The sequence below is a fragment of the Paralichthys olivaceus genome, chromosome 20 (genome assembly GCF_024713975.1).
Source record: "Paralichthys olivaceus isolate ysfri-2021 chromosome 20, ASM2471397v2, whole genome shotgun sequence".
Lineage (NCBI taxonomy): Eukaryota > Metazoa > Chordata > Actinopteri > Pleuronectiformes > Paralichthyidae > Paralichthys > Paralichthys olivaceus.
Window position 1 is genome coordinate 8,813,240 of NC_091112.1, and position 25,757 is coordinate 8,838,996.

At 43.2% G+C, this 25,757-nt stretch overlaps 2 protein-coding genes across 7 annotated transcripts in view; one reads left to right on the forward strand and one right to left on the reverse strand.

Moving 5' to 3' along the window:
• The first annotated feature begins 4,755 nt into the window (after positions 1-4,755).
• gmpr (guanosine monophosphate reductase) lies at positions 4,756-10,382 on the forward strand. The gene is made up of 9 exons (XM_020090742.2): positions 4,756-4,980; positions 6,694-6,813; positions 7,552-7,635; positions 7,716-7,889; positions 7,965-8,046; positions 8,720-8,826; positions 9,189-9,231; positions 9,332-9,491; positions 9,610-10,382. The coding sequence occupies exons 1-9, from the start codon at positions 4,894-4,896 to the stop codon at positions 9,788-9,790; spliced, it is 1,038 nt and encodes a 345-aa protein (XP_019946301.1). The 5' UTR covers positions 4,756-4,893; the 3' UTR covers positions 9,791-10,382.
• An 841-nt stretch (positions 10,383-11,223) lies between these two features.
• atxn1a (ataxin 1a) overlaps positions 11,224-25,757 on the reverse strand; it is a 78,720-nt gene continuing 64,186 nt past the window's right edge. For all 6 annotated transcript variants that reach the window (XM_020090739.2, XM_020090740.2, XM_069516961.1 and 3 more), the window contains 2 exons: positions 20,900-23,291; positions 11,224-18,244 (listed from right to left, as the gene is read on the reverse strand). In XM_020090739.2, coding sequence (XP_019946298.2) covers positions 17,657-18,244; positions 20,900-22,765 — 2,454 coding nt within the window. In that variant the 5' untranslated portion in view covers positions 22,766-23,291 and the 3' untranslated portion in view covers positions 11,224-17,656. The remainder of the gene's footprint in view (positions 18,245-20,899; positions 23,292-25,757) is intronic.

The window sequence follows — 25,757 nt, forward strand, 5'->3', positions numbered from 1 at the left end:
TCATTTTTTTATATCATCCTGGTAACTAACTAACAATAATACAAACATAACCTTCTTGGTGGAGGTAACAAGGAGTTTTGGGAACCACTTCAGGCCTTTGCTCCAGTGAGCAGATTTACTGACAGATGCTTGGAAGTCTTACACAGTAAAACCACATGACGTCCTTTTAAACATGAACTGATCAGTCACGACATCTGGTTTGACTCTGGAAACTCAATCAGTTTACCTCTTGATGAAACCAGGCCAATCATGATGGTGAGGAGAAGATCTAAAAACAACAACAGGCGTGTGAGGCTGTGTCAGGTGGATACCTGCCTTGACATCGGTCCTCCAGTTTCCACAGCAACACCCCAGGTGGATGCAACACTGAAAGGTCAACGTGTCATTTGCCGTCATCAGGCTGGGAGAGGCTGCTGAAAGTTGCACCGTCTGTGGTACTGTGGTTCTTCCTGTTGATGAGAAATGACAAGCTCCGCTGGACTGTGATTTTAAAGTCTGGAAATACATGAGAGAACAGCAGCTGCTTATTTATCTGACTTTGAACCCTTCTGTCTCTCTGTGACCTTCTGCAGGAGAAGGCTTCTCCCTTTCCTCTTTCTTCTCTTATCTGTCTTCTCTCTCTCAGGCATCGGTGCCATTAAACAAACTCCAAGGACAATGTTGACAGGGAGGGGGGGCACATATGAAGAAGGCTGCCATTAGAAGTCAGCCATGCAGAACTCAATAAGCAGCATCGGATCAAATGACTGTGAAGTTAAACTTTATCCTCAAGATTCGAGGAGGTGGAATAAAAGAGATCTGGCTTCAGAACAGTGACGTTTGTCGACACTGACAGGATGATGTCGTGACCTCTGCAGAGTTGAAGCATTAATTTATATCTGAAAGAAAAACAGGAAACGTCACATCAGGAGAACAAGTTGAAACGCCTGCAGTATTATGATACATAAGACATAAGCTCTTTGAAATGTGAAAATCTGAGAACAGTTTTTTTTTTGTCACAATAATCTCAAATGTATCTAATCCAACTACACACAGTTGCATTAATCCTGTGTTGAGAAAGGACCAACAAGATGTGGATGGTTGAAGTGGGGAGAGGGAACATCGGAGGAGAAATAGAAAATGAGAACTGAGGGGTTTAGATTGAAGTTTCTTTGCATACTCATCAAAACCAACCCATAAAACATATCTCATGTTTTTGAGATTCTCTGAGAAATCAAAGAAAGTGTTGAAAAACACCAAATCTCACATTGTGTTAAAAATATCCGCTATCTGATCCAGATTGACAAACACCACATCCTCCCATGAAGCCTGAAGGAAATGTGTTCAGTAGTTTTTGCTTAATGTAAACAGACCAGGGTGAAAACATGACCTCCTCTGTGAAGGTAATGTATAGATACTGAGCCGGGGAACAAATGACAATTACAGTTTTATGGTGAGTTGTGACTGTATGAACATCCGGTGATCTACAGACGACAGGTCAACACACAAAGATGTTTTTTAACCTCTACAGGAGATGAACAATAGTTGGAGCCACACATTACTTCAGCATTGAAGAAGTAGGACTGTGTGTATGAAACTTATGTGACCCAGCCAGACGAGAGGAGGGACGTCCATGTAAGAAAACAGGAGCATAAATAACCAGAGTAAGTGTCTCTGCTGTGTTTTTTAGTTCATGATCTTTGACCTACTTCTCTGCAGTTTGAGCTTGTTATCTTTACACTTCTACCTATTCAGGATAGAGTGAAGAGAATAATGAGCATCTATCTTCTGCTTGACGTCGTCCTCTGGCTGCAACTTTTTAGTTTTCATTTCACAACGCCAAGCTGCTCGTGTTCCCTGACGGTGAAGATCCTCCTTCCTCCTGATTATCAGGATCACATAGAGGGATAAAACAAATGGAATATTTAAGTTGCCATCATTTCAACTCGTGCCAGGAGAAGAGCATCAAAGAGTCTCACCATCTTCATGTGCGCCCACAGCCATGTGGTTCTCACATCTGCTTGGACCTGTGACACACACCGCCGAGGGAAACACCACTCTGCTGGATGTGTTTGAAATGTTTCCTCTGTGTGTGTGTGTGGGTGTTTTGTCTATGTGCACATGTGTGTGCACCAGCCGGCCACAGAAACAGGCTCCACAATGTTCCCTATGCAGAGAATTTCAAGTGTCAATGTTGGCACGTCACCTTTAGAGATTGTTGTAGTTATATTTAGAGTCTGGAGCGATAATAGACTACACAGGCTTTGTGTTTAACCTTGAGGATGAAGACTAACACAAGTCTTATAAATACCTCTTTATTTTAACTTTATATTTTGATTGGATTCTGTAGAAAAATAGAATAATAGTGTTTTGACTGGTACCAAAAAAATCCAATATCCAGTCCATGTATGTGACAAGAAAAAACAAACATATTAAAGACTTACAGGATTTTAATTAAATACAAATAATATAAACTTTTAATAAACCACTAATCTAAGCTACTTCTGCTCTGTGAGGCTGAAGTCCATGTTAGCTAATGCTAATGTGACATCATACTCATGATGTAATCACTGATGTTTAGCCCTGAATTACATCTGAGACTAGCAGGACTGTCATTTGTTGGCATTTGGTCATAAACCAAAGATAGGACAAAGCGTTGGAGCTGATAATGGGACTAAAGATTAAAAGTTAAGTAGTCAGCCTCACTGTGGTTCATCCTGAGGGGAGCATGAACATGGGTGTCTGCACTCATTTTCATGGCGATGCATCAAATAGCTGTTGAGACATCTGCAGAAAAGAAGACAACCCATCCATTGTCAAGAGTAAAAAACACAGGGATAAACACACAGCTTCTGAGACCAGGATCTCTTACACGTTGACTTTAGGGCCTGAAGAAAAAACTATGTTCAGACAGTGAAAGCGACTCCTGACATAGAAGCAATACAACTTTACTGCTCACACAGAGATAGCTGCTCGCTGCACTTTAACCTACCACTGCCAACAGGCCTGAGATCACAGCTGTGACCGACTCAGGACACACAATTAAAACCAAATTGTTGTGTTCCTATCAGGTTTATCACTCTATGGGTCTGTGAAGTGCTGACCTAATTCAGCACCTTCTAATCAATGCAGTTCACTGTGACGTGTAACCGGGTTAAAGAGCAGTGGGTTTATAGCAGCTGCAACTAGTTCACCTCACAGCTATAGACTAATCTGAGGTTATCTGTTCCGTAGGCTTAATGTTACAGCATCATTGGATCCGCTATCAGTTGTGATTATCTACACACTTTATTACTAATTAAGTTAAATCAAATGTTTCTTACTTTGTTCGGTTTCATTATTGAATGATGAAGCTGAGTTTTACACTTTAAACCTCATTCAGCTGTTATGGGCGTTCAGTGCAGTTTTCATGCTTCCTTCCTGCGCAGAGGGAATACAAAGCAAAAGCAGTCAGAAACAAAGTGACACTGCTGCAAAGCCGGTGACAAATAGACTCATAAATATCACAAAGGCACATCTAGTTGCCAGGAAACACTTCAACAGGAGAGTTGACCCCATAGAGCTCAGTTCTACAGCTGTTCTCTGAAACTATGCTGACATCTACTGGTCCAAGTTTGTAGTGACAGCTTCATGGATGTAAAAAAAAAAAAGGTTTACTTTTATTTGATTTAACGACATTTGAAGATGCTCCTTCATCAGAAGTAGTTTATAAATGTAGTTCATGAGCAAATACTTAAAAAGCTCAAAACCTTAATGTTTTGTTCTTTTATGGATTGCATTTATTGTTGCATGTATTTTAAATAATTTCATTGAGAGTTGCACTTTTAATTTGAAACTAAAAGTTTTTAATAAATGTGATTTTTTAGGTTTCATATTAATATTTGGTCTGATTTATAACAGTACATTGTATTTTTTAGAATGAATGATATTTAATACCTGATTAAGACACCGATTAGACATATGTTCTATATACAAGTTCTTAGACTTTGTCCTACAGAAGAGCTCAGGGTCATTGGTGTACCACAGGGTTCGATGAAGTTCAGGACCAAAGTATTTCTTCCAGCAGAGATGACATTAAAGATAGTTCAACAGAAACATCAACAATTTAAAAGACCCACTGGAAAATACTGATATAACAACACATGAAACAACAAGACCTCATGTTCTGCTCTGTGTCCTCATGACTAATTCATGGCTTTTCAGTTTTATAGTGCAAATCAATGAACAACCTCTCACTGCTTCGTTCTGTCTTCCTGTGTCTGCACAACACTCCCCCCTCTCTCTTTTTCTGCTCTCATCCTCTGTGTCTCTCTCCCCTCCTCTCTCTGTCTGCTGGCAGCTTAGGGAGCAATGCCCCAACTGGACAGCAGGTGTGCTCTTAAGCACTGCAGCATCCAACCCACTGCAGTGCTGCCATGTGTGTGTGTGTGTGTGTGTGTGTGTGTGTGTGTGTGTGTGTGTGTGTGTGTGTGTGTGTGTGTGTGTGTGTGTGTGTGTGTGTGTGTGTGTGAATGCGTCAGCTTGCCTGGGACTATGCCTTGCAGCTTGGCCACTGCTGCTCCTGCCACTCTGCTGAAGGAGAGGGGGGAAGAGAGAGAGAAGGCTGGAGGAGTGGAGGGAGGCAGAGAGCGAGGGGGGACGGAGAGACAGAGGAAGACAGAGGGAGAGAGAGAGAGAGAGGAGTCCAGGCCCAAATAAAGCCATGGGGGCCGGGGCTGGGCTGAGCCCCCTTTTGCTATAAATACGCTGGCCGTCTGGAGGTTCGGGTTTGGTGGCTGGGGCTTAGGACCGGCGACCACCACTGCTGCTGCTGCTGCTGCTGTTCTTCTTCTCAGGGGAGTCTCCTCATCATCCTCCTCCTCCTCCTCCTCCTCTTCTTCCTCATTGTGGTCATCAGTGTTCTGGGCATCCAAGATGCCTCGAGTGGACGCAGACCTCAAGCTGGACTTCAAGGATGTCCTGTTCAGACCCAAGAGGAGCAGCCTGAAGAGTCGCTCAGAGGTCGGTGCAGTTATACTCTGATAATGTGAAGTGTTACATCAAACTGGAGACACTTCTCCTGGAGCAGCTGTATTCAGGGAGCAGTTTCTATGATGGGTGATGTAATAGAGAATTGTTGACTGTTATAAGTGGATGATGCAGCATTCTGGGGCCTTCTAGTCCCGTTTGCTGTGATGTCTGAGTATAGCTGAGGAGTGTGACTCAGCTCAGGGTGATTTTATATCTCTTCATTGTCTTGTATGAAAGCCAGTATGTGTGCACCACCTTGCTTTGTTACAAAAGCCTAAAGCCTGAATGTAACAGTGAGGTGACCTTCTCAAAGGACAGAAAACTAGATGAGAAATAAGTGACCGTGAAGAAAGAAAACAGCAAGAGAAAAAGTTGAAGAGCAGATGTGAAAAAGAAGATTTAACCAGAAAACACTGGATTTCTTTCAGTTGTTGACATTTGAGGCCTTGTTGTGTCTGACACCCAATGATTCAGGGACAAAAACAATCCTCTCGTCATTCGTCCTCCTCATAGCTTCCTCGAATTTAAGATGTGTCACTAGATCAGGAGCTTGGTGCCAACCCAAGATCACCAGATCACTAGATCATTAAATCCGAGAAGTGTATAGGTGGGAGTCGGCTCCTGAGAGTTGGCACGCAACATGAGACGTGGGGGGGACGCTTCTGAGAAGACGTGTTTAAAAATAGTGGCGTGTATGGTACAGTCGGTCAGAACACATTCCATACACAACACTGATATCAGGGATAACTGACACACATAGCAGCCTGGAGAACAGCAGGTACTCCAGGATGTAGATAGTGTCAATACCAACTCTATATTATCAAGCTCTGGAACATCTCACCTCATCCTCTCCATGTGGTGAATCAAATAAAAATGGCTGAAATCATATATAGACATCTGAGCTCATTGCAGCATGTCGGTGCTGCAGCCAAATGAAATGACTCTGAAAGCTCCTGTCGACACTGTGGCTGCTGCTGTTTGAATTATTGCTGGAGCAGAAATCCTCCTGCCGACTCTGAGCTTACAGCAGACCGTGACACAGTTGTTTTCAGGAGGAACATCACGGATGATAAAGTGCATCAAGACCACAAACACAGATGGATGGTTTCACTGATGCACCAACACTAAGGAGGAAGTTACCCCGCAAACGACTTCCACACGATTTCTTGATACGTGATTTCTGATGCAAATTACATAGTAAATGACAGAACTCATTGGGAACGTCTCAATGTGAATCATATGTCATACTCTGTCATTACTGGTAAAAATCCTACTGAGTCAGCTACAGTTGTAACATCTGTAAACTGCAGTCCTGTCCTATAAACTCATTGGGATGATATTTATCCACAGAGGCAGGATCGTAGCTATGATTTGCATCACGGCTACAGACACATACTTTTCCTGTAAAAGGAGCAGCCAGTGTGAAACAACGAGCTCTGGTTGTTTCACGTAGCCGATCACGTTACAGTCAGCGGCTCGGGCCGCGGCTCGGGCACTGGGTCTAAATGATTCAGTGCGTCCCCCATTATGACAAACACAGGGTCAGCCATATGAGCTGGTCCCCCCCCCTTCTAAGAAAATCTGCAGCCTCCCTGCAGTCAGCAAGAGAAAGAATCCATTAGTCACATTAAAAAAAGATAACAAAACGTGGCTGCAGTAAGTTAATATTCGTAATAAGTATTTGTTTAATCCTCTTGTCTGCAGGTGGACCTTCAGAGGACCTTCACATTCCGCAACTCCAAACAGACCTACACCGGCATCCCTGTCATCGCCGCTAACATGGACACCACAGGGACGTTTGAGATGGCACAAGTCCTCAGCAAAGTGAGTGAATGGGTATAAAAAAAATTACACAACAGAATCATTGTGTTTTTTGTCAGCATGTCCCCTTCCCATCAGAAACCAGGATGCCTCAGGGGCCCTTAGGGGGGACACATGAATCAGAAACCTGGTCCTAGCAGCAGTAAAACATCTGCTCACTTGTGGGATGAAGCTCGTTGTCTGTTGTAACATCGCTGTTTGACAGAGGAGACGAAAGTGTGTAATCTTTATTTCATACGTCATGAACTGAATTAGTTACTTTTTATTTTTGAACATGGAGCCATACACAATTCTTCCTGGGCGTGTTGGAATAGTTATCAGAGAGCATATTCCTCCGCCAAGGCCCAGCTGCACCTTATTACACGCACCCACAGATATCAGTCCCCATTATTATGTCTGATTTTTAATCAAGGTTTCTGAATTATTGCTTTAGAAATTCACAAAAATAGCCTGAAATGTTAAAGAAGGTGATTCTGGATCTGCCCTTTTATCCACTTCCACCAAAATTGAATGAGTTCTTCCTTCGCACATGTCACATTCATTCCAAGTTTCGTGGAAATCCATTCAGTAGTTTTTGTGTAATCTCGTTCACAAAGAAACCGACGGGTGAAAACACAACATCCTGGGCAGAATTAACAAAACTGGGAAACCATGGTGACTTATTATAGGAGGAAATATCACAAATAATTACAGTGATATTTCAACAGTATCTAATATTTGATATTCTCTGTCTCTCTGTAGCACACCCTCTTCACAGCCATTCACAAACACTACTCCGTAGAAGACTGGAAAACTTTTGCTGCTGATCATCCAGAATGCATGGAGGTGAGACTCATCAACGTCTCTACAGGAACGGGATCGTGCACATTTTCTTTACATGCATCTCTTTTCACTCTTCCCCATAGCATGTAGCTGCCAGCTCAGGCAGCAGCAACGCAGACCTGGAGAAGCTGTGTGCCATCTTGGAAGCCGTCCCCGCCCTCAAGTACATCTGTCTGGACGTGGCCAACGGCTACTCCGAGTACTTTGTGGAGTTTGTGAAGACGGTCAGAGGGAAGTTCCCCAAACACACCATCATGGTAAGAGAGAGGCCGGCGGTGGTGTGTCTGATTAGAGTTGCGTGCTGACCTGTAACGTCCTCTGTGCCCCTGCAGGCCGGTAACGTGGTAACAGGTGAGATGGTGGAGGAGCTCATCCTCTCTGGGGCTGACATCATCAAAGTGGGCATCGGGCCAGGTGGGTGTATCCGACAATAGTCTGAGGAGAGTGTCGTCACAGAAATACACACAGAAACACACACGCCGGTGCAGAAAGACTGAGATGAGACATTTCAAATACACACATTAACCAGAAAAACAGAGATGATCATTTGAACTCGCAGTGAAACCTTAAATAGGTAGATTTCATCTTAACTGGGATTTGACCCAGGAACCTTCTTACTGCAGCTGCTCCTCCAGATATTCTCTCTGTGTAATTTATTGCCTCCAAGTGCCTCTTACTGCACATATAGCATATCAGTGCATTATAGAGCCACTGTCTCCATGCACCCCCCCCGCCCCTCAGGGTTAGAGTTACAGCTCTCAGGTTGCTACAGAGAGACTGAAGCTTTGGTTTGATTATGTGGAACTACACATAGTAGCCTTTGTTAATGCAGCATTTTGAAAATCGCTCAGGGTCCCAGTGAACACCAGTTAAATCCTTATATTGAATAGCGTGTGCCACATGAGCTCATCTACATCATGGTGCTGTTTAGGACACCAGATTTGAAAGATAGAAGCAGTAAAGCTCACTCTGGTTAATTTAATAAGGGCCGTATAAATATATATCATTATTATTATTATTATTATAACTATTATTAAAGATACTGGTATGAAGATTGACTTGTCATATGTGTGTGTGTGTGTTGCAGGTTCTGTGTGCACGACAAGGATCAAGACCGGAGTGGGTTACCCACAACTCAGTGCTGTCATAGAGTGTGCAGACTCAGCCCATGGACTGAAAGGACACATTATCTCTGTGAGTAAAATAAAGTATTATAGTAGAGTGTATAATAAGTAAACTATACTTAAAGCTGGTGGGAATCCGTCATTTGTCAAAAATATCAACTAGGGTCAAGTCCATGGTCCAAATCAAAACCAATCAATGTAGAAGATAGTGTAGTAATAAACAAATATTAACCTGATCCATAGCGTAGATCAATATAAGAGCCTCAGTCATATGAGCTTATACATTAATAAGTTTATCTATTGAAATCTCAGCAAGTGATACGTGTTAGATTTGTGTCTCATGGTGATATTTATAATACTATGATGCAGCCAGTAGAGGGCGTCCTCAGTGTGTTTGGTTGAGCCCATGTGACTGATTTGTTCCCTGTTCAGGATGGAGGCTGCAGTTGCCCAGGTGATGTAGCCAAGGCCTTTGGTGAGACTTACAGTTCCTGTTTCCTCTAATGTCACAGATTCACTGTTACAATCTACAAAATCTAACCAGCAACCACTTCTGCTCTGCCTCCGCTCCTCAGGTGCCGGGGCTGACTTTGTGATGATGGGAGGAATGCTCGCAGGCCACGACCAGTGCAAAGGGGAGGTCATCGAGAAGAACGGCAAGAAGTACAAACTCTTCTACGGCATGAGCTCCGACACGGCCATGAAGAAATACGTGGGAGGGGTCGCTGAGTACAGGTGAGACACTGATGTCTGGAGATTCTGAGTTTCTGATTCATCCTGATGATTCACAAAGTGGAAACAAAGACTTGTACTCACTGGGCCTGAGTCTGTGTCTTTCTCCTTTGGCTCTCAGGGCATCTGAAGGGAGGACCGTGGAGGTGCCGTACAGGGGAGATGTGGAGAACACCATCCGTGACGTGCTGGGGGGCCTGCGCTCCACTTGCACCTATGTGGGCGCCGCCAAACTGAAAGAGCTGAGCAGGAGAACCACCTTCATCCGTGTCACACAACAGTCAAGTCAAATGTTCACTTAGTGGAGCGTGGAGACACACACACACACACGTATACAGAGGCTGCATTATATGCATTGTACATGTGTATACAGAATCACAACATTAGGACACACACACACACACACACACACACACACACAGACACACACACCTGACCTGTTTCTCTCAGGATATCTGCTGTCATGAAAGCTGTTAATTTCCTGCAGGTTGACTTTAAACATTCTCTCAGAGGCTTCACAGCGCTCCGATCAACTTAATCCTACAGCGAGTGCGTTTACATGCTTACAGACAAAATGTGATTTCATCTGTGGATGGGCCAGGTTCAAATGTCATGTTTTAGTTCTAACAGCCTGGGAAAAGAAACCCTCCACTGACGCATGTGTACTTCACAGCTGGTCTTTCGAAACACTCTTTTAACCTGAACATTTCTACAGCAACAGTTTATCAAGAATTGGAGCTCACACTTTGCATGTAAACACACTCAGCAGTAGGAGTCTGATACGTCTCCTGAGATCATTCGGTTGGACTGAATGTTTAAGTGTGCAAGATCTTTAATTGTCACTGGAGAAATCATGTCGCAATAAAGTGCATGCAGAGCCGTCTGCTGATTTCACCTCTCATGTTGATTATTATGTGAAGCCTCTCCAAAGTCTGCAAATCATTTTCATGATGACATACAACTTTCTTTATGGGATGTGTATTTTTATGTCCAGGAAAATTCTGCTGAGCCAGAAGAACCTAGAGATGAGATGAGTATCTATTCCAGACATTTAGTATGTTTCAGATGGTTTATGCTGCTTTAGAATCCGTCTGACATTTAAACCAACCAACCAAACCATTTGTGTCTTCTTGTGCGATAAGAAAGGAACTGATGCCATTAAGAAAATGACATCACATATGAAATGTGGTATCTGGATTGATTGATATATATAGATACACATAAACATATATGTATATATACATATATTACACACATATATGTATACATATTTTACTTGTCGTACACACATATTTGTGGTGTTTATTTTAAAGTTGTATTTTTGCTATGCATAAAATTTCAATATCAGATCCATTTCTGAGATTCAGACACTGTTTTTCAAAATGTTCACTCCATTTTGCAGAACAGTTTAAACAAGGCCATTTTCCTGCACTCAAGTGAGTCAGGAGTTTCACTTTGTCACCACAGATGTAAAGGTAATGTAGCTCGTTTGGAATAAGAGCTGAGAGCAACATGACACATGAGCCTCAAACCCTTGTTGCCTAAAGTGGAGAGTGGTAGTGTGCCATAAAGCTCAATATGCACTAGAGGGGGCTAAAGTTCAGCCAAAACAAATTGAGGAAAAAGATCCTTCGTCAACGACGGATGGGGCTGGAAGAGTTTGTGTCTGGCATCCATGTATAAATATGGTTCTGTGTAAAGGCGTACAAGGTATAAACTGGTGCTAAAAGACAAATAAAGACACAAATTGCTCATTTATTCCAGATATGTCAAGGTTTCATTTTCTTTTTCAAAGAGGTGCATTTGTACAGTTGTCAAATACATACACCAACAGGGTTTCTCCATTGCTATAGAGGAAAGGGGGGGTGGTGAGACACAGGGACTTGGTGAGTACAATATAGTACAAACAAGTTGGCTGGGAACTGCTGCAGCCCCCTGCAGGCCAGACCGTGTCCGTGCAGGTCTGTGCTGACGTTTTCTGCCACCGTCTCAATGGGCCACAAAGTGTCAGTTCAGTTCTCGGTGTGACAGGTGAGCAGAGACACATGTCAACAGACTGGTCGCCGGCCTCGGGGCTGCGTGTTCAGAAACAGGGGGGAGGAGTCAACTGAGCCACAGCTGAAGGATAAGCTCCACCCCCTCCGTGGCAGTTGGCAGGGTCAGAGGTCACGTACGGCCCCTCCCCACACTGAAGTGTTTGTTGCCTTGCAGAGAGAGGCAGACGTTCAGCACACCGAAGAGACAACCGAGCCATCTCCAGCATAATACACATAATATCATATTAATAATAATTCATAGTTAACTGTCAATAATGACATTTGTTAATTATATCAAATCATATGTAATAAATTTACATATTTTATAACCCATATCAAACAGCCCACTATGTAAATTGATCGGGGTGAAACTAAACTGTTACGTGGGCCTCTACAAGTTTGTTTTCTTTCTGCCTGAGTTGGTTATCCAGCGCTATGGACATCGACGAGACATCATACAAAAAAAAGAGAAAAACAAAGAATGAAAAAAAAAAAAAAAAGGAATCCTGATTGAATTCTGTTCACTTTTAAAACACGACAAAGTGCCAAGAACACGTCCTTTTTTTGCAAAATTAAAGTAGAAACATCAAAGAGCACACATGCCTTTTTTCTGATCGAAAAGTCAAAAGCTCACACACCAACATTCATTTTATTTGTCAAGTTGTGCAAGAAGAAGCCAATTAAAAAAAAAGACATTAGCAGTGTTCCTCCAATGAGGAGGCTTGTCATAAAAACTCAACAATGACACATTCTCTACATGTAGTTTTAAGTCCCCTGACATTATAGTGAGTGCTACAAGGAGACCCAAAACACAAAAAAGCTCCTGCACCAAGGATAATGCAAAAAAAAAAAAAAAAAAAAAAAGCTAAAGTTTTGAATGCTGCATTTTTCACACTGCGCCACCGAACCAAGCTGCACCGAGCTCCTGACAAAGAAATCCGCCAAATTAAAACTCCAAACGGGAACAAAACAACTAATAACAGCACAGCCTGGTCGGTACCGGGCGAAAAAAAAAGACTCCAAACAACAAGAAGGGATGCATTCCATGAGAAGAAGGTTTTCCTAAAAAGAAAAGAACCAAGGGTTCACCTAACACCTCGGCCCGTTGGACCCAAGAACGCGCCGGGCGCCAAGTGAGATGGAGCACAGACAGATAAACACAAGGTTACGGCAAGGTGATGTGCAAAAAACTTAAACTGAGCCACCTCTCTCTCTCTTTTCAACCTTAATCACCCCCTTTCCCCCCTGCTCTCATTCTCTCTGTCTGTTTTGAATGAATGTTACCCCTAGGGGAGGGTATCGGTCTGAGACAGAGGGGTTAGACCAAGCCCATCCTAGGATTAGAAAGTGCTGAAACATTATCAAGTCTTTTACATCTACTTACATGTGCATCTCTGTTGGTTGGTAGTTTTTTTCAAAATTCTTTTTTCTTTTTACTCTTTTTTTCTATTTTTTTTACCAAAAAAAAGTGGTCCCCACTAGTGATGAGGTTTCTTTTTTTTCTGTGGGTCTTACCACAAACCATCGAAGGTCAGGGTTTGTGATCGCACAGTTAGAGGAGAAAACAACTCAGTTACATGCACTCTAACGCACTCATACACAACTGAACACCAGGTGAACGTAAGCACGCATACTACACACATGGTGCAGACACACACACATACAAATGCCATTACATGGTTTCTCACAAACTCAAAATTAGGAAGGCTGCAATGACAACAACAAAATAGAAGAAATGGGCAAACTCTCCATTACTTTCTGTTCACAAACATCCCGATATGTTTTACAGACGCACACACACACACACACATCAGCACACAGTGAAATACACAAGCCATTAACATGATGAGACACTGGAGTAGGACTATGCTACATACACTTGGCACAGCAAAGGGGAGAAAACAACAAAATGTAAGTATTGCACATCATGGTACATGTCAGGGGGATCAAAAGGTTCAACTTGGGATTATTTTGACGAAAACTAAAACCACAACAAACCCTCAGGAGCTGTTGCTACAAGGTGACGTTCCCTCTCCGACGTGTCAGATTGCTTTAAAGTCTATTATTAGGCATGCATTTCCACTGAAGTATAAACACAATGACCTGGATGAGCTGAGCAGTGAGAAGGAGGCCGAATATCAAAAATATGATGTTATGAGCATGGGGGAGGGGGGGAGGCAGGCAGTGCAGGCCACACTGACAGGTAGCTATCGGTTGTTGAGGGTTATTCGATTGCTCCGCCTCAGGAGGAGGTGCTTGTGAGGAGGCTGGCTGGCTATGACTGGGTACCTGAAACAAGCTTTACGAGGTCACTACGGGAGTCGTGGCAACGGCGCCTGGGTCGAGTCAGAATGACGACCGGTTACTTCAGGTGCACGTGATCCCCTGCAGAGTTTAGGACTCTGAGCAGCCGGGACAGTGGAGGTTCTGGGGGTTGTGTTGAGTTACTGCATATATGAGACGTTTCCCTGAAAAACTAGCAACTGGTGTTGCAACTGCAATTTTTAAAGAACTTGAGTGAAAATCTGAAACGAGTGGTTTCAGGTGTATTAGCCCCTAAAAAACGTTGTTTTGTACATGACAGAATTGTATTTTATGGTTTTGTATTTTCTGTTGTGATACTTGATGATTATTATTGTTGTTGTTTATTGCAGAGCGTCTCACACACACAAGGAGAGACTATTGCTTTCTTAATTAACCAAAGCAACGACGGCATCACTTGGCTTTGGCTGCAAAATGTCTTTTTGTTATCTTTACCTGACCGACTGTGAAAGTTTGGATGGATCGAGTGGTTGACAGGTTTTTTTGTATGTTTGATTTATCATTCCTTAGGAGGAGGGGGGTGGACGAAGAAAAAGGACAAGTACGTACATTTAAAAAAACACAGCCCCGCTCACACACACATTGCAAAACATGCACGCACGCACTACTACTACTGATTGTGATGTGTCAATAGGAAAAGGAAGAAATGAAAATGCACGACTGTGGCGGTGTTAATCTGACAAACCTTGTTAATTATAAAGAAAATAAAGTATTTAAAATCTCATTCACTCACCATCGCCATCCATCGGCCCATTTACTCATCCACCTACACATCCATCTCTCATCCATGTGAACACAAGTCGATCCTGCCATCACCCTGGTAAACCCCCCACCACCAGTCACTTAGCCTCCGACTCTTTTATCAATGGGATGAAAATACGACTGATCCACTTCTTAAGAGGTTAATTATGACACTGCCAATGAAACACGTCCTAATACAGAGGCCGAATAGAAAACTCAACAGATATGCCTGCAGGAACTCCTCCACATCCCTATTGTGACAGCTACCTGTGCATGCTAACATGACTGCAGTGCACGATCGTAGTGTGCGATTTACTCAGAGGGGCCGATTCTATGTCCAACACCCATGCAACATTCCTGATTCAGTAAGGTGCACATTTAAGTCATTTCTAGTTTACTGTCAGCCTGTTTGAGCAAAGAAAATTGTTCCTTGTTCAAGCACATCATGCAAAAAAATAAATAGAACAGGCTCAATTAAGGGGCCAATCAGATTTCAGCAAGGGCCAGTGCCCTCTTTATTTACGACCCTGTATCCACCCCTGTATGTGTCCATCACTGACACTTTATAAATCTGCCACTTACCTTTTGTTTTTCTCAAATGTTGGAATGAAAATATCATTTGAATTACACTTTACTGCCAAAGGATTAGTAAACACTTCTCATTACACTTCAAAACTCAATTTCCAATAAAGAACAGGATTTGAACAGAGCTCTGAACGTTGGGTCAACCCAGCAAGCACATCTGTTGAGGTAACTGCTACATCTGAGCAAAACAGGATTTCAGCTGACTACAAGAACAGGCCGTGTTCAAAACAGAACCGTTGTCCCCATACTCTGGACACGTTTGTGTCCACAGCAGGGCGAGAGTCTCCTTGAGACAGATTGCGTCATCTTCAAACAAATTCAGTAGGCAGGCACGTGTTGAAAATCTGCTTTATATCTAAAAACTCCAAAGTAATTTGACCTTAACTGATGCAGAAACCTTTTTCCTCGAATATGTGGTAAGTGCCTGTTGAAGAACAAAACAAAAAAACCTTGTCTCCTCCAGTGTGTTGCACAGTCTAGGGCTCCTTTCAGGACAGGGCCATCAAAACAAAAACAACAAAAAAATCATGTCTCCACCGAACTCCCTCCTCCTGATGTGCAAATCGCAATATTCTCTTAAGTAAAAGACTCCAAGTAGAAACACTGGACATTTAGTATTGTCTATACATCAAATGAGTATGTCCTCTTCCTATACACAGTATACATATACTCATACAGACACTCACACATGTACACAAACACTTTTTTAAACATCTGTAATGTTTGCAGTGTGCATCCATTCAATATCAGTCCACTAGTGTTTTTGCAGTAGGGACAAAATCAGCCTTTATATAACTGCTTCACAACAAATAAAGAATTATTGTAGGTCATTAAGTTTTAGAGATGTTCTGTGTTTGCGCGTGTGTGTGTGTGTGTGTGTGTATGGACAGACACAGACCAGCATCATGCACACTCTAGCATACACACATAGATTACAAATATATGACACCCTTCAAAGATTCTGTGGCGTGAGCTTCTAGTCGTTGCTCTCAGTCTGATACGGAACATCATTGGGATATTTCGAAGGCTCTTTCCTTTTTAAAAAAAAATTTTTCGCCTGATCTCAACCGTTCAAAACACATTCCCAATACTTTTCCCTAACTTTTCTGTGGTGCACATGCTAAAAAAAAACCCGTCGTATATCTAACTCCACCATCAAGTTTTCCTCGAACCATCTACTGACTGGAATTTTCTCCAACACCTGTCATTCCTTTTGTAATCCCATGGCACATCCGCTCCCACGTTACTAAACGACCCCTTCACTTTTCCTAAAGCTTCACCTCTCCAAAGTGCTGTTTGCTACTTTCTACCCTTGTCTAAATAACAACAAAAAAATCTAAAAACATACAGTACTGTGTAAATAAAGAGACAAGTAAAATTTGTTGGGCCGTATGGTGAGTGTGACAGGTGTGTTAAATGCTTTGAAACATCCTGACCCTCTCAGACCTGACGTGCAGATTCTCTCGGTTCCTGTCACACAGCCTTTCTGCTTAAAAAAATATAAAGTAATTCATCAACACAATGAGGACTGAGTGAAATAAAACAAAAAACGCTAAAGATGAGAGTAAAGACTCTACCGTCGTCACACTGAACAGAGTAGGTGTTGTTCCCTCTCTGTTGTGTGGCACACTGGCGCTACTTGATGACATCACAGATCCGGCCTGGCACATGACGGTGACACAGAAGCTGTGTCTCAATCTAAGGGCTGCTTCCTTCGGAGGCTGCATTTGCACAGCGTGACTAGACCGTCTCATTTCGAAGGCTCCTACAAATGCATCCTTCCATCCCAGAGAAACAAAGGCTCCTTTGCGGTCTACGTGGACAACAAAGACCACCTCCTAACGCCTTGTAGACCACGTCCTAAGAAGGAGGCAGCCCCTGAACTGTGACACAGTCTGAATTACACACTGACTCCCACCCTGATTTAGCAAATTAAAAACTTTATGATTTATCATGCTCAGGATCATCTGATGTTATATCTCTCCTGTGGTCCAGTGTGAAACCACTTGCATGGCCGGAGGTGGTGGGGACGTGTTTCCATCTGCAGTCACTAGCAGTGCTCAGAGACTGTCGAGAAGCTGACTGAGCACAAATTCAATTTGAAAATTGACATAATGTGTAAAGTGCAGCCAGCCGAGCAGAATCATCCGGCATCGCTCCCGTGTGCCACACAGCCACCGATCAACATTTAGCACACTTCACAAATCTCTCACCATAAGTCATCTTGTGAAAACCACCAAAACGGCACTGATTGCTTGTGTGATAGGAAATCCACCTATATAAATGTGTTATAGACTACATGGACTTAATGTAAGGTGATACCATGTAGGGTAAATTTACCTCTATAGTACAGTATTCAAGAGAAAACAATTTAAACAAAACTTTAAAACCAAGACATGAAACATTAATGTGGGCATTCATGTTTTTTTCTTTGTAGAGTCCTTTTATAATTTTTTTTCCGAATCCCAGGGGTCCTGTTAGCCTTCACTTGCCAATATTCGACCTTCCCTCGATGCTTATTTTCACCTCATGAGGGATGAAGGAAGGTTTAGGCAGGGTCAAAGGTGGCTCCTCTTCGGATTTCTCCACTTTTCGACCCTCAGGGGCAGACCACCTCCGCTTCCTGCCAGCTTTTGGGATGCTGGCAGCCTGACCTTTAGAAACTGACCCTCTTTCCCCAAACATTACATCCCCGTTTTCCACATTGGGGCCCCCTCCTCCGCTCCCATTCCCACTTCCACCGCTCCCCCGCTGGCTGATACCATTCTCCCGCTCGTTGTGCCTAAAGCCTCCTCCACTGCAGCTCTGGGGAGCATCAGACACAGCCCTTGGAGGTTTGAGGTGCCCGTGGCTAGAGGCTGGGACAGAGGCTGGGGTGGCCAGCTCCAGGGGCTGAGACTTCTTCAGAGATCCATTCTTAAGGTTCTTGAGAGTGAGCGAAATACAAACATCGCCCACAGAAAGCTTGGTGCAAGGCAGCTCTAGAAGCTGGGTGGTCCGGTCCGGGCAACACGAAGACCACCCCTGGCCGAAGACGAAGAAGGGATACTCCACCAAGACCTCGACGCTCACCTGAAGGAGAGGGAAAGAAGGGCGGGAAGGAGGAGAGGACTTCAATACTATGAAATGCAAAAACCCACATGAAAGCTTGTCATATCAGTGTGTTTTACATTAAGGGTGACACTGGGTCTATGTGCAGCATGTGACAGCTGCGGAGCTGCTACTTGAGGACTCTGGTATGACAACTTTATTTCTTCGAATAAAATTAGGTCTATGTACTCAATTGAATGTGAGGTTTAGTTTACTCTAAGTTTAGCCAAATGAATGACATTTTGGAAGATACACTTCTTCATTTCATCAAGACAGTTATATAAAATTGCAAACTCTGATAGTAACACCTAACAGAGAAACACATCTGGATGGTAATTGATAGTCTCATCAACCAAAGGGACAACATGTTTAACAAGAACAATACCAACACAGAAATTAAGCCTGAAATTTTTAATGAAATCCAACATAAGGTAATGCATTTAGAGGTAGAGCATTGAATGCTGCACAATCATTTGTATGTACGGCAGAACGAAGAGATGACAGATAGAAGCCAAGGGTGCTTTGATAAATAATGGGTACAGCGAGAGAGAAAATAAACCTGAGAAGGAAAAAGTGATGAAAGGAGCAAAGATCTGAAATAATGTAGAAAGAATGAGAAGGTGGGAGTGGAAGGTAGTTGCCGAGATTGAGATGGAAAGGCGAGTTTACAAAGGGAGGGTGGGTTCAACAAGGATAGGAGTGAGGGAAGTGAGTGTGAAAGAGAACAATGTCAAGAACGATTCAATTTTTCGAATCATCAAACACTCTCAAAGCAAACGTCAGGCAACATTTTTCCTCTGTTATATAATTTTTAACTTCTCAGAGTGTCTTCTGATCGTGGACTCAAAGCTGCTACCACCTCTCGGGAAAAGAAAAAGAAAACAGAAGGAGAAGCCACAGAGGGAGCACAAGAGAGCAAGTCTTTGAAAGATGGTCAGCTTTTGTGGGGTACAGTATCAAAGAGCAGCCGGGGGTGGGAGAGATGGTTAGAGATGTGCTGTGTGGGCGGACGAGTCACTGCACGGACAGATGAAATAGATTAACTGGCTTTAACGCGCACCTTCAAAGACAGCGAGAAGGATGTGTGTGAGTGAGTGCAAGAAAACCAGAAAAAAGAAAACATAGGAATAAATTATAGATACTAGGAGATTACTGGGAGATTAAAGTTATAAAAGAGTCATAGGTCTATGTGACCATTTACAAGATGCAGAAAGCACAAAATGACCAGTAAATAACACGTTTAAACAAGGCCTGATCTTAAATAGATAGTGCAGTGTGCAGGGTAAACGTGCTTTTTTTGGAATGGGCCATTGCCTGTCAAGTGGTAATGCTGGTTGCAGCTTTCTTTCTGAAACTGACCTGCAGTAATTGAGCTGTGGCTAGTAAGGCCCAGCTGCTGGACTCAGTCCACTGATCCCTGAGGCTGCGCCCCCTCTGCTGCACAAAGAGCTGTTCACCTGTTTATTCAAAGTTTGGTGGAGCTAGACTCCCAAACTGGAGAATCCCTTTTTGTTGATCTTTGTTGTGATCGACAGCATCACTTATGTTGAGCCGCCGCTGCTACAGAGTTATTCAAAGTTGATTAATATTGCAAGTATCAAGTTCCACCAAGTGCAACGCTGCAGTTCCTGGGGCTCTTAATTATACACATGCCAAGTGTTGAGCCGATAAGATAAATGGTTCTATAGATATATGAGCCACAGACAGACAGACAAGAGATTTCTGGAATTTGTAATTTCTTAGAAGTTAGATTATGCCTGTTCTCAAATGCATGGATAAGAGCAAAACTCTAAACACGGGTATTTTACAAGAACTGGCATATATTAATTTAACTGCTGAGCTCCTGACATGGAATATGTTATATGTCAGTGAAATGTCACATTCCCCATGAATAAATACTTAATAGAAAACCAGATGAGTGGATTCTGACATATAATTCTTTGAACTTCTGGGAAAATTTCATTATGAGAGCATGTTTGTTACATGAGTGTCGTACTATTAAATTGAACTTAATTACAGAGGGAGTAGCAGAGTCTCGTGAGATTCAAAATAATGGAGTCATTAATATGGAAGCATCTCATCTCTTCTCATTCAACATTAATAACACAAGCGGTGATGAAATCCCACTCAGAGCTCTTTTTAGAGGTCGACCTTATGACTAAGCTGGTTGATGTAGAACTGGATTTCCTACAACTTACTAAGTGAATATAAAGATATACTTAGCAGCAAATTAGCTTAGCATAAAGACTAGAATCAGTGGGATATAGCTATCCAGGCTCTATGGAAGAATACTAGATTTTGAGAGGGGAATGAGACTCAGAGAGGAATTGACTGGGCACAATAACTGAGTCACTTGACTGAGTAATAGATCCAATGAGTTGACAATGCCTAAAAGATATATTTTTTAAATTGTGTCATACATTGTCATATGGCCATGGGAGGATAAGATAATTGAAGAACAAATCCATTCACTATCAGCCGTGATTTACTGAGCGGCTAAACCGGGGGGAAATCCTGCAATTGCTTGCTATATTAATCAACAAAAAGTTTAAGCATTAGTCATGGTGATGGGTCCTCATGTGTTGTTTGATTCAAACAAAGGACAGGCTTTAGTAGAGGTTGCTCTTTTTGTCTTACCTGTGCACGGTGCTCACCAACAGAAAACTGAACAACAGCTACGTTAGGTGAGGTGTGGCAGCTTTCGATGCGCTCCACCGTGGACGAGTCGATCTTCAGTTCATTGCTGATCTCGGCACTCTGGATGAAGTCCTCTGTCTTCAGATCCTCCACTCGTTTCAGCTCCCCGTCAGCCAGCTGGATGATGGAGCCCTTGATGAAATATGGGGGGAGTGAGGGAGGCGCCACCGTATTGGACTGGGGAGGAGGAGCAGAAGGAGCAACCAAACCTGGTGGCGTGGAAACAATGGGGAGATGAAGCTGGGCTGGGACCACTGCACCTGAAGCGGCATGGTGGTACGAGCCACTGGAGGTTTCAAGAGTCCGTTCTTTGGGAGCAGTGGCAGCAATGTACGTGTGTGGGAGTGCGCTAGGAAAAGGTGCAGCTTGGGTGGATGATGTCCCGTGGGAGGTTACAGGTTCCAATGTTGTGACCCCACCTCCGCTAACAGGGATTATGACTGGTTGGGCACCAGGAATGAGTAAGTGTTGTTGTAGGCTGGTGTGGTAGCTGATTGACGTATGCTGGCTTCCGCTGCCCCCTGCGATGTAACCGATGATAGGTGGCTGGGGGTAGATACTGCTGGAGGGGAGCCCCATTGAAAGTGCCTCTGTAGCACTGTGAGTGGTTTGGATAACGGTCTGGGGTGAGAGTGTACTGACAGCAGCTTTTAGACTGTCTACACTCAATGGTGGTGGAAACGTGAACGAGGAGGTGTTGTTGGAGGAGGAGGAGGATGTGCGATTGACTGGCTTGCCCAGGATGATTCCACCTTTCTCCAAGTGTGCGGGGGAACAAGTTGTCAGCTTCTCAGGGCCGGCTCTGGGTGGTACCAGCTGGTGGTCTCCATGGCTGTTGTGCATTAGCATAACAGAGGTTCTCAGCCCTGAGGGATCATGTGTAGAGTATTCTGATGGTAGAACCAGCTGGTGCTCATAAGAGGTCAAAGACGAATTGACATCGCGTGATTTGTTCCCCGACTTGGAGAGGCTGAACTCAGGGGATGCTCCGAACCGCCGGCCCCTTTCCAGTTCTCCATTGTGGAGTTCTCTGGGTCTAGAGCCACCTTCCTCATTCCTGGTGGATCCGTCCATGTACTGCACCAAAACCTGGGACATTCCATGTCCAAAAGTATGATGGTGGTGCAGTGACTGGGGAGAGAGGTGAACACCTCCTTGGTGATGAGTTGACAGAACAGTCCGTGGGGAAGTTGACATCTGAGTATGGTGAAGGGGGGGGTCCATAGAAGGCGGTGGCATGGAGGTCCGCCCAGTGGACGCTTTGTGCTGGTCATGCTTGGAGGCCTGCGAAGGAGCAGAGGCTGTCTCTGTGTGTGAGGGTCTCTGTGTGGCCATAGAGGAGGACGACGATGACAGGGAGAGGGGGGGAGGTGGAGGAGGAGGGGGGAGCAGTTGAGGGGAGATGTAGCCTGCGTACGGGGCAGTGTAAGGTGACGCTATGAACTGCAGATTGGGAGGCAGTTGGGTGTAATGGACAGTTCCGCCAACTGTAGATTGTGACAAGGGGGATGTATAAACTGTGGGAAGAGATGAGACTAGCCTCAGTGACGAAGAGGAGGTTGAAGAGTCTGATGTGGAGGACAGCGATTTATAATGGTGCCCATCAGACTGACTGGAGCTACGGTGCCCACCCATGCTGCTCTCATTCCCAGCCACACTGGCAAGCCAGGCCATGTTCTCTGAGCGCTGACTGTCACTGGCTGGTGGCATGATGAGTGAACGGTTTTCAGATGGTAAAGTGCTTGAGGGGATCTCCCTCTTCTTTGGGGGCAGACATTCATTACTGCGTTCCTGGTTGGACTTCATGATTTTGCCTCTTGTCCCTCAACTGTACTTGCTTTATCTTTCCTCAACTTTTAGACTTTTTTGGCAATCTTTCTCTTCCTTGTTTCCCCCCCAATTTCTGACTTTCTATTTTCCTTTCCTTTCTCTTTTTCTCACTTTTGATGTTCTATCCTTTGTCTCACTTTAATTAGCTATATAATTAACCTTCCTAATCTTGTTTCTTTTTCTGTCTCTATACAGCTCAGCCGAGGCCGTTGATTATCAGGTCTTTTCTTGATAACAAAGAAAATCCAGGCCCTTAGGAGCAGGTGAAGAAGGATTAAAGATGGAGATGAAGATATGGAGGGATGGTTAAGAGGGGAGGGGTAGGGCGGTCTGTTCGGTCCAGGGGTCTTTAGCGTCTGAAGGGTGAGCTCAGTGTGGTGGGGGAGAATGTTACGACATCACACCTGCTGCTGCCGCCGAGGACGACAGGGGGCCGAGTGCGTCGCACTTCATGCGGAATCATTTCCTTGCAAAAGCAAGCCTGCCCACACGCAGCACAAACCTGTGGAGGAGAAAGACAGGTTTTTAGTCATGTGAAAAAGGTAAATAGGTTCAAAATGTAGGGATATTTATATGTTTATTTTCACCAAGACAGCAAAAGCAATGGGACACTTATCTTCAATGTTTCTGTCTTTGAACATTTCAAGTGCTTTAGAAAATGAAGCTAACAAACTGCAAGTTATAAAACCAGTAGGTTATTCCTGGTCTGAGGTAAAGTGATACATATGACCACCACTGTTATTGTCACTGTGCTCTGAATAATGTAAAAAGACTGTTGGTAGTATTTGATTATGACTATTCATCAATCTTGATAGAGAAACTAAAACTCCTGAGTGTAAAGTCATTTCGAGGCCTCAGCAATGGAGAACAACGTGTTTCTAAAAACGACATGAAAATGAGAAAAACAAGACAGGAGCAAAATGATGCTGTTCACCAATAGACTCAGGAGGAGTACAATAATAAGGCCCTAAGAGGATAAACTGTTAAGAAAAAAATATGTTTCTATCCATGAAGGTCGACAAACAGGCCACGAGCCAACAAAATGATGTCCTCCATTAATAAACTCGGGAGTGCAACAAGCAGCTCCAAAAAAGTCTATGAAAAAACATTTGGCGATTGATGAATAAAAGGATGCACCACCGACAGTGTTTGAAACAACCTCGAATTTTCTGAAGGACGACTAAGAAATGCTGTAGGTTTAGTGAGACCACACACATTTAGATCAGAAGAAGAATAAAACCCAAAATATTAAATCTGCTTTGACAGAATTGCAGAAGCTTGGACCTGTAGTAATAATAGTCTAAACAACTCTAGGAAGTGTCTCACTCCTGTGGTACTTGGATCTCCAATAGCAGACTAGTGTGTGTGAATGTGCATATTTGCCATCTGTTAGCAAGGACCCCCTGCTGCAAAAGATTGAAAGCTTGGTGTGAACCTCATACATAATGCAGAGTCATTTCAAGACATGCCCAAAGACACACATGCCCAAAGTCACACACACACACACACACACACACACACACACACACACACACACACACACACACACACACACACACACACACACCATCTCGCTTACTCACTGACACCTGAGCATATTTAATTTAATTATGCTGACATATGTTCTTTTCCTGATGCTGAAGAATCCTGTGATTTAACTTGTGTTGCGGAGCTGAACACAACTACAGAGACAGACGTAGGAGTAAATTCATGCAAATTCACATTCAAACACAGAACACCCACGCACACACATGCAGACTTTGTTGCATAGAGGTGAACACACACACACACACACACACACACACACACTTTCTCGCGCACACAGCGTCTGACAAGGGGGAGGGTTAAGAGGTACTGTTGATCGGTGAACTTTTAGCACTGAGATTCCCTCCGTCACTCTACCTCCCCTCCTGTCTCAGCCTGCCTGCCTCTCCTGCTTCACAACTCCATTATCCATTATCATTCTTCCATCTAATGGTTTTATGTTCCTAATCGTCTATCTGTCAATGTCTTTGATTCTCCTCCCCTGGCATCTTTTCACATTAATCTTCATCTCGTTTCTCGACTGTAACCTCTTCATTAACCGTGCTCCTGATGCTCTGTCACACAATGCAGACATTAAGGACATAAGACAAACCAATATCTTTCCATTCGCCGACGTTCTCCCCGAATTAAAACTTGGAGATAAGAGGAATGTTGTGTCTGAGAGCCATTTCATATCAGCTGCCACATCAAACACAGGCACAGTCTGTACATGCAGCCACAGATCTGTTCACGTCACTGTGACCACTTTTATCTTCAGAGATGTCAGAATGGAACAGTCACTTCTGACAGCTGACTCTGACGTGTGAAAAAAAGGTTCCTGAAAATCGCAGGAGAAATGGCATGCATTATGTAATGGGATATGTTGTACTGCTGCTACATTCAGCATGTGTAATAAGTGTGGTGTTGCATTGCAGCTGCAGAAAACCTGACTTCTTGCATTAACTTCTACACAATATGAAATAGAAATGTCATAATATAATAATATTAATAATGATACTAATACTACTCATTATAAACTTTATATATAGCCTAACACCTTTATATGAAATGCAGCTAAATGTGCTTTACAACGATGAATTTGCATAAAAAAATAGAAATATGATGAAATTAATAAATAAAATTAATAATAAATAAAACCATGTGAGGAAAATGTGAGATAGAAAGAGAGTCTAAGGAATAAGACTAATGAATAATAGTAATATGTTGAGGTTAAGATAGCATATGAAAAAGGAAATGTAGGACTTAAATAATATACAGGGAGGATAGAGGATGAGCAACACATACACACAAAAAACCTTGGGTCCTTTCTCACCAACTTTAAGAGTGAAATAAAAAACAGAAGAAAGAGAAGTTGGGATGAAGGGAGACAGAGGAGTTGAAGAGTAAAAGTAAAGAAAAGGACAAAACTAAAAGAGAAAAATTA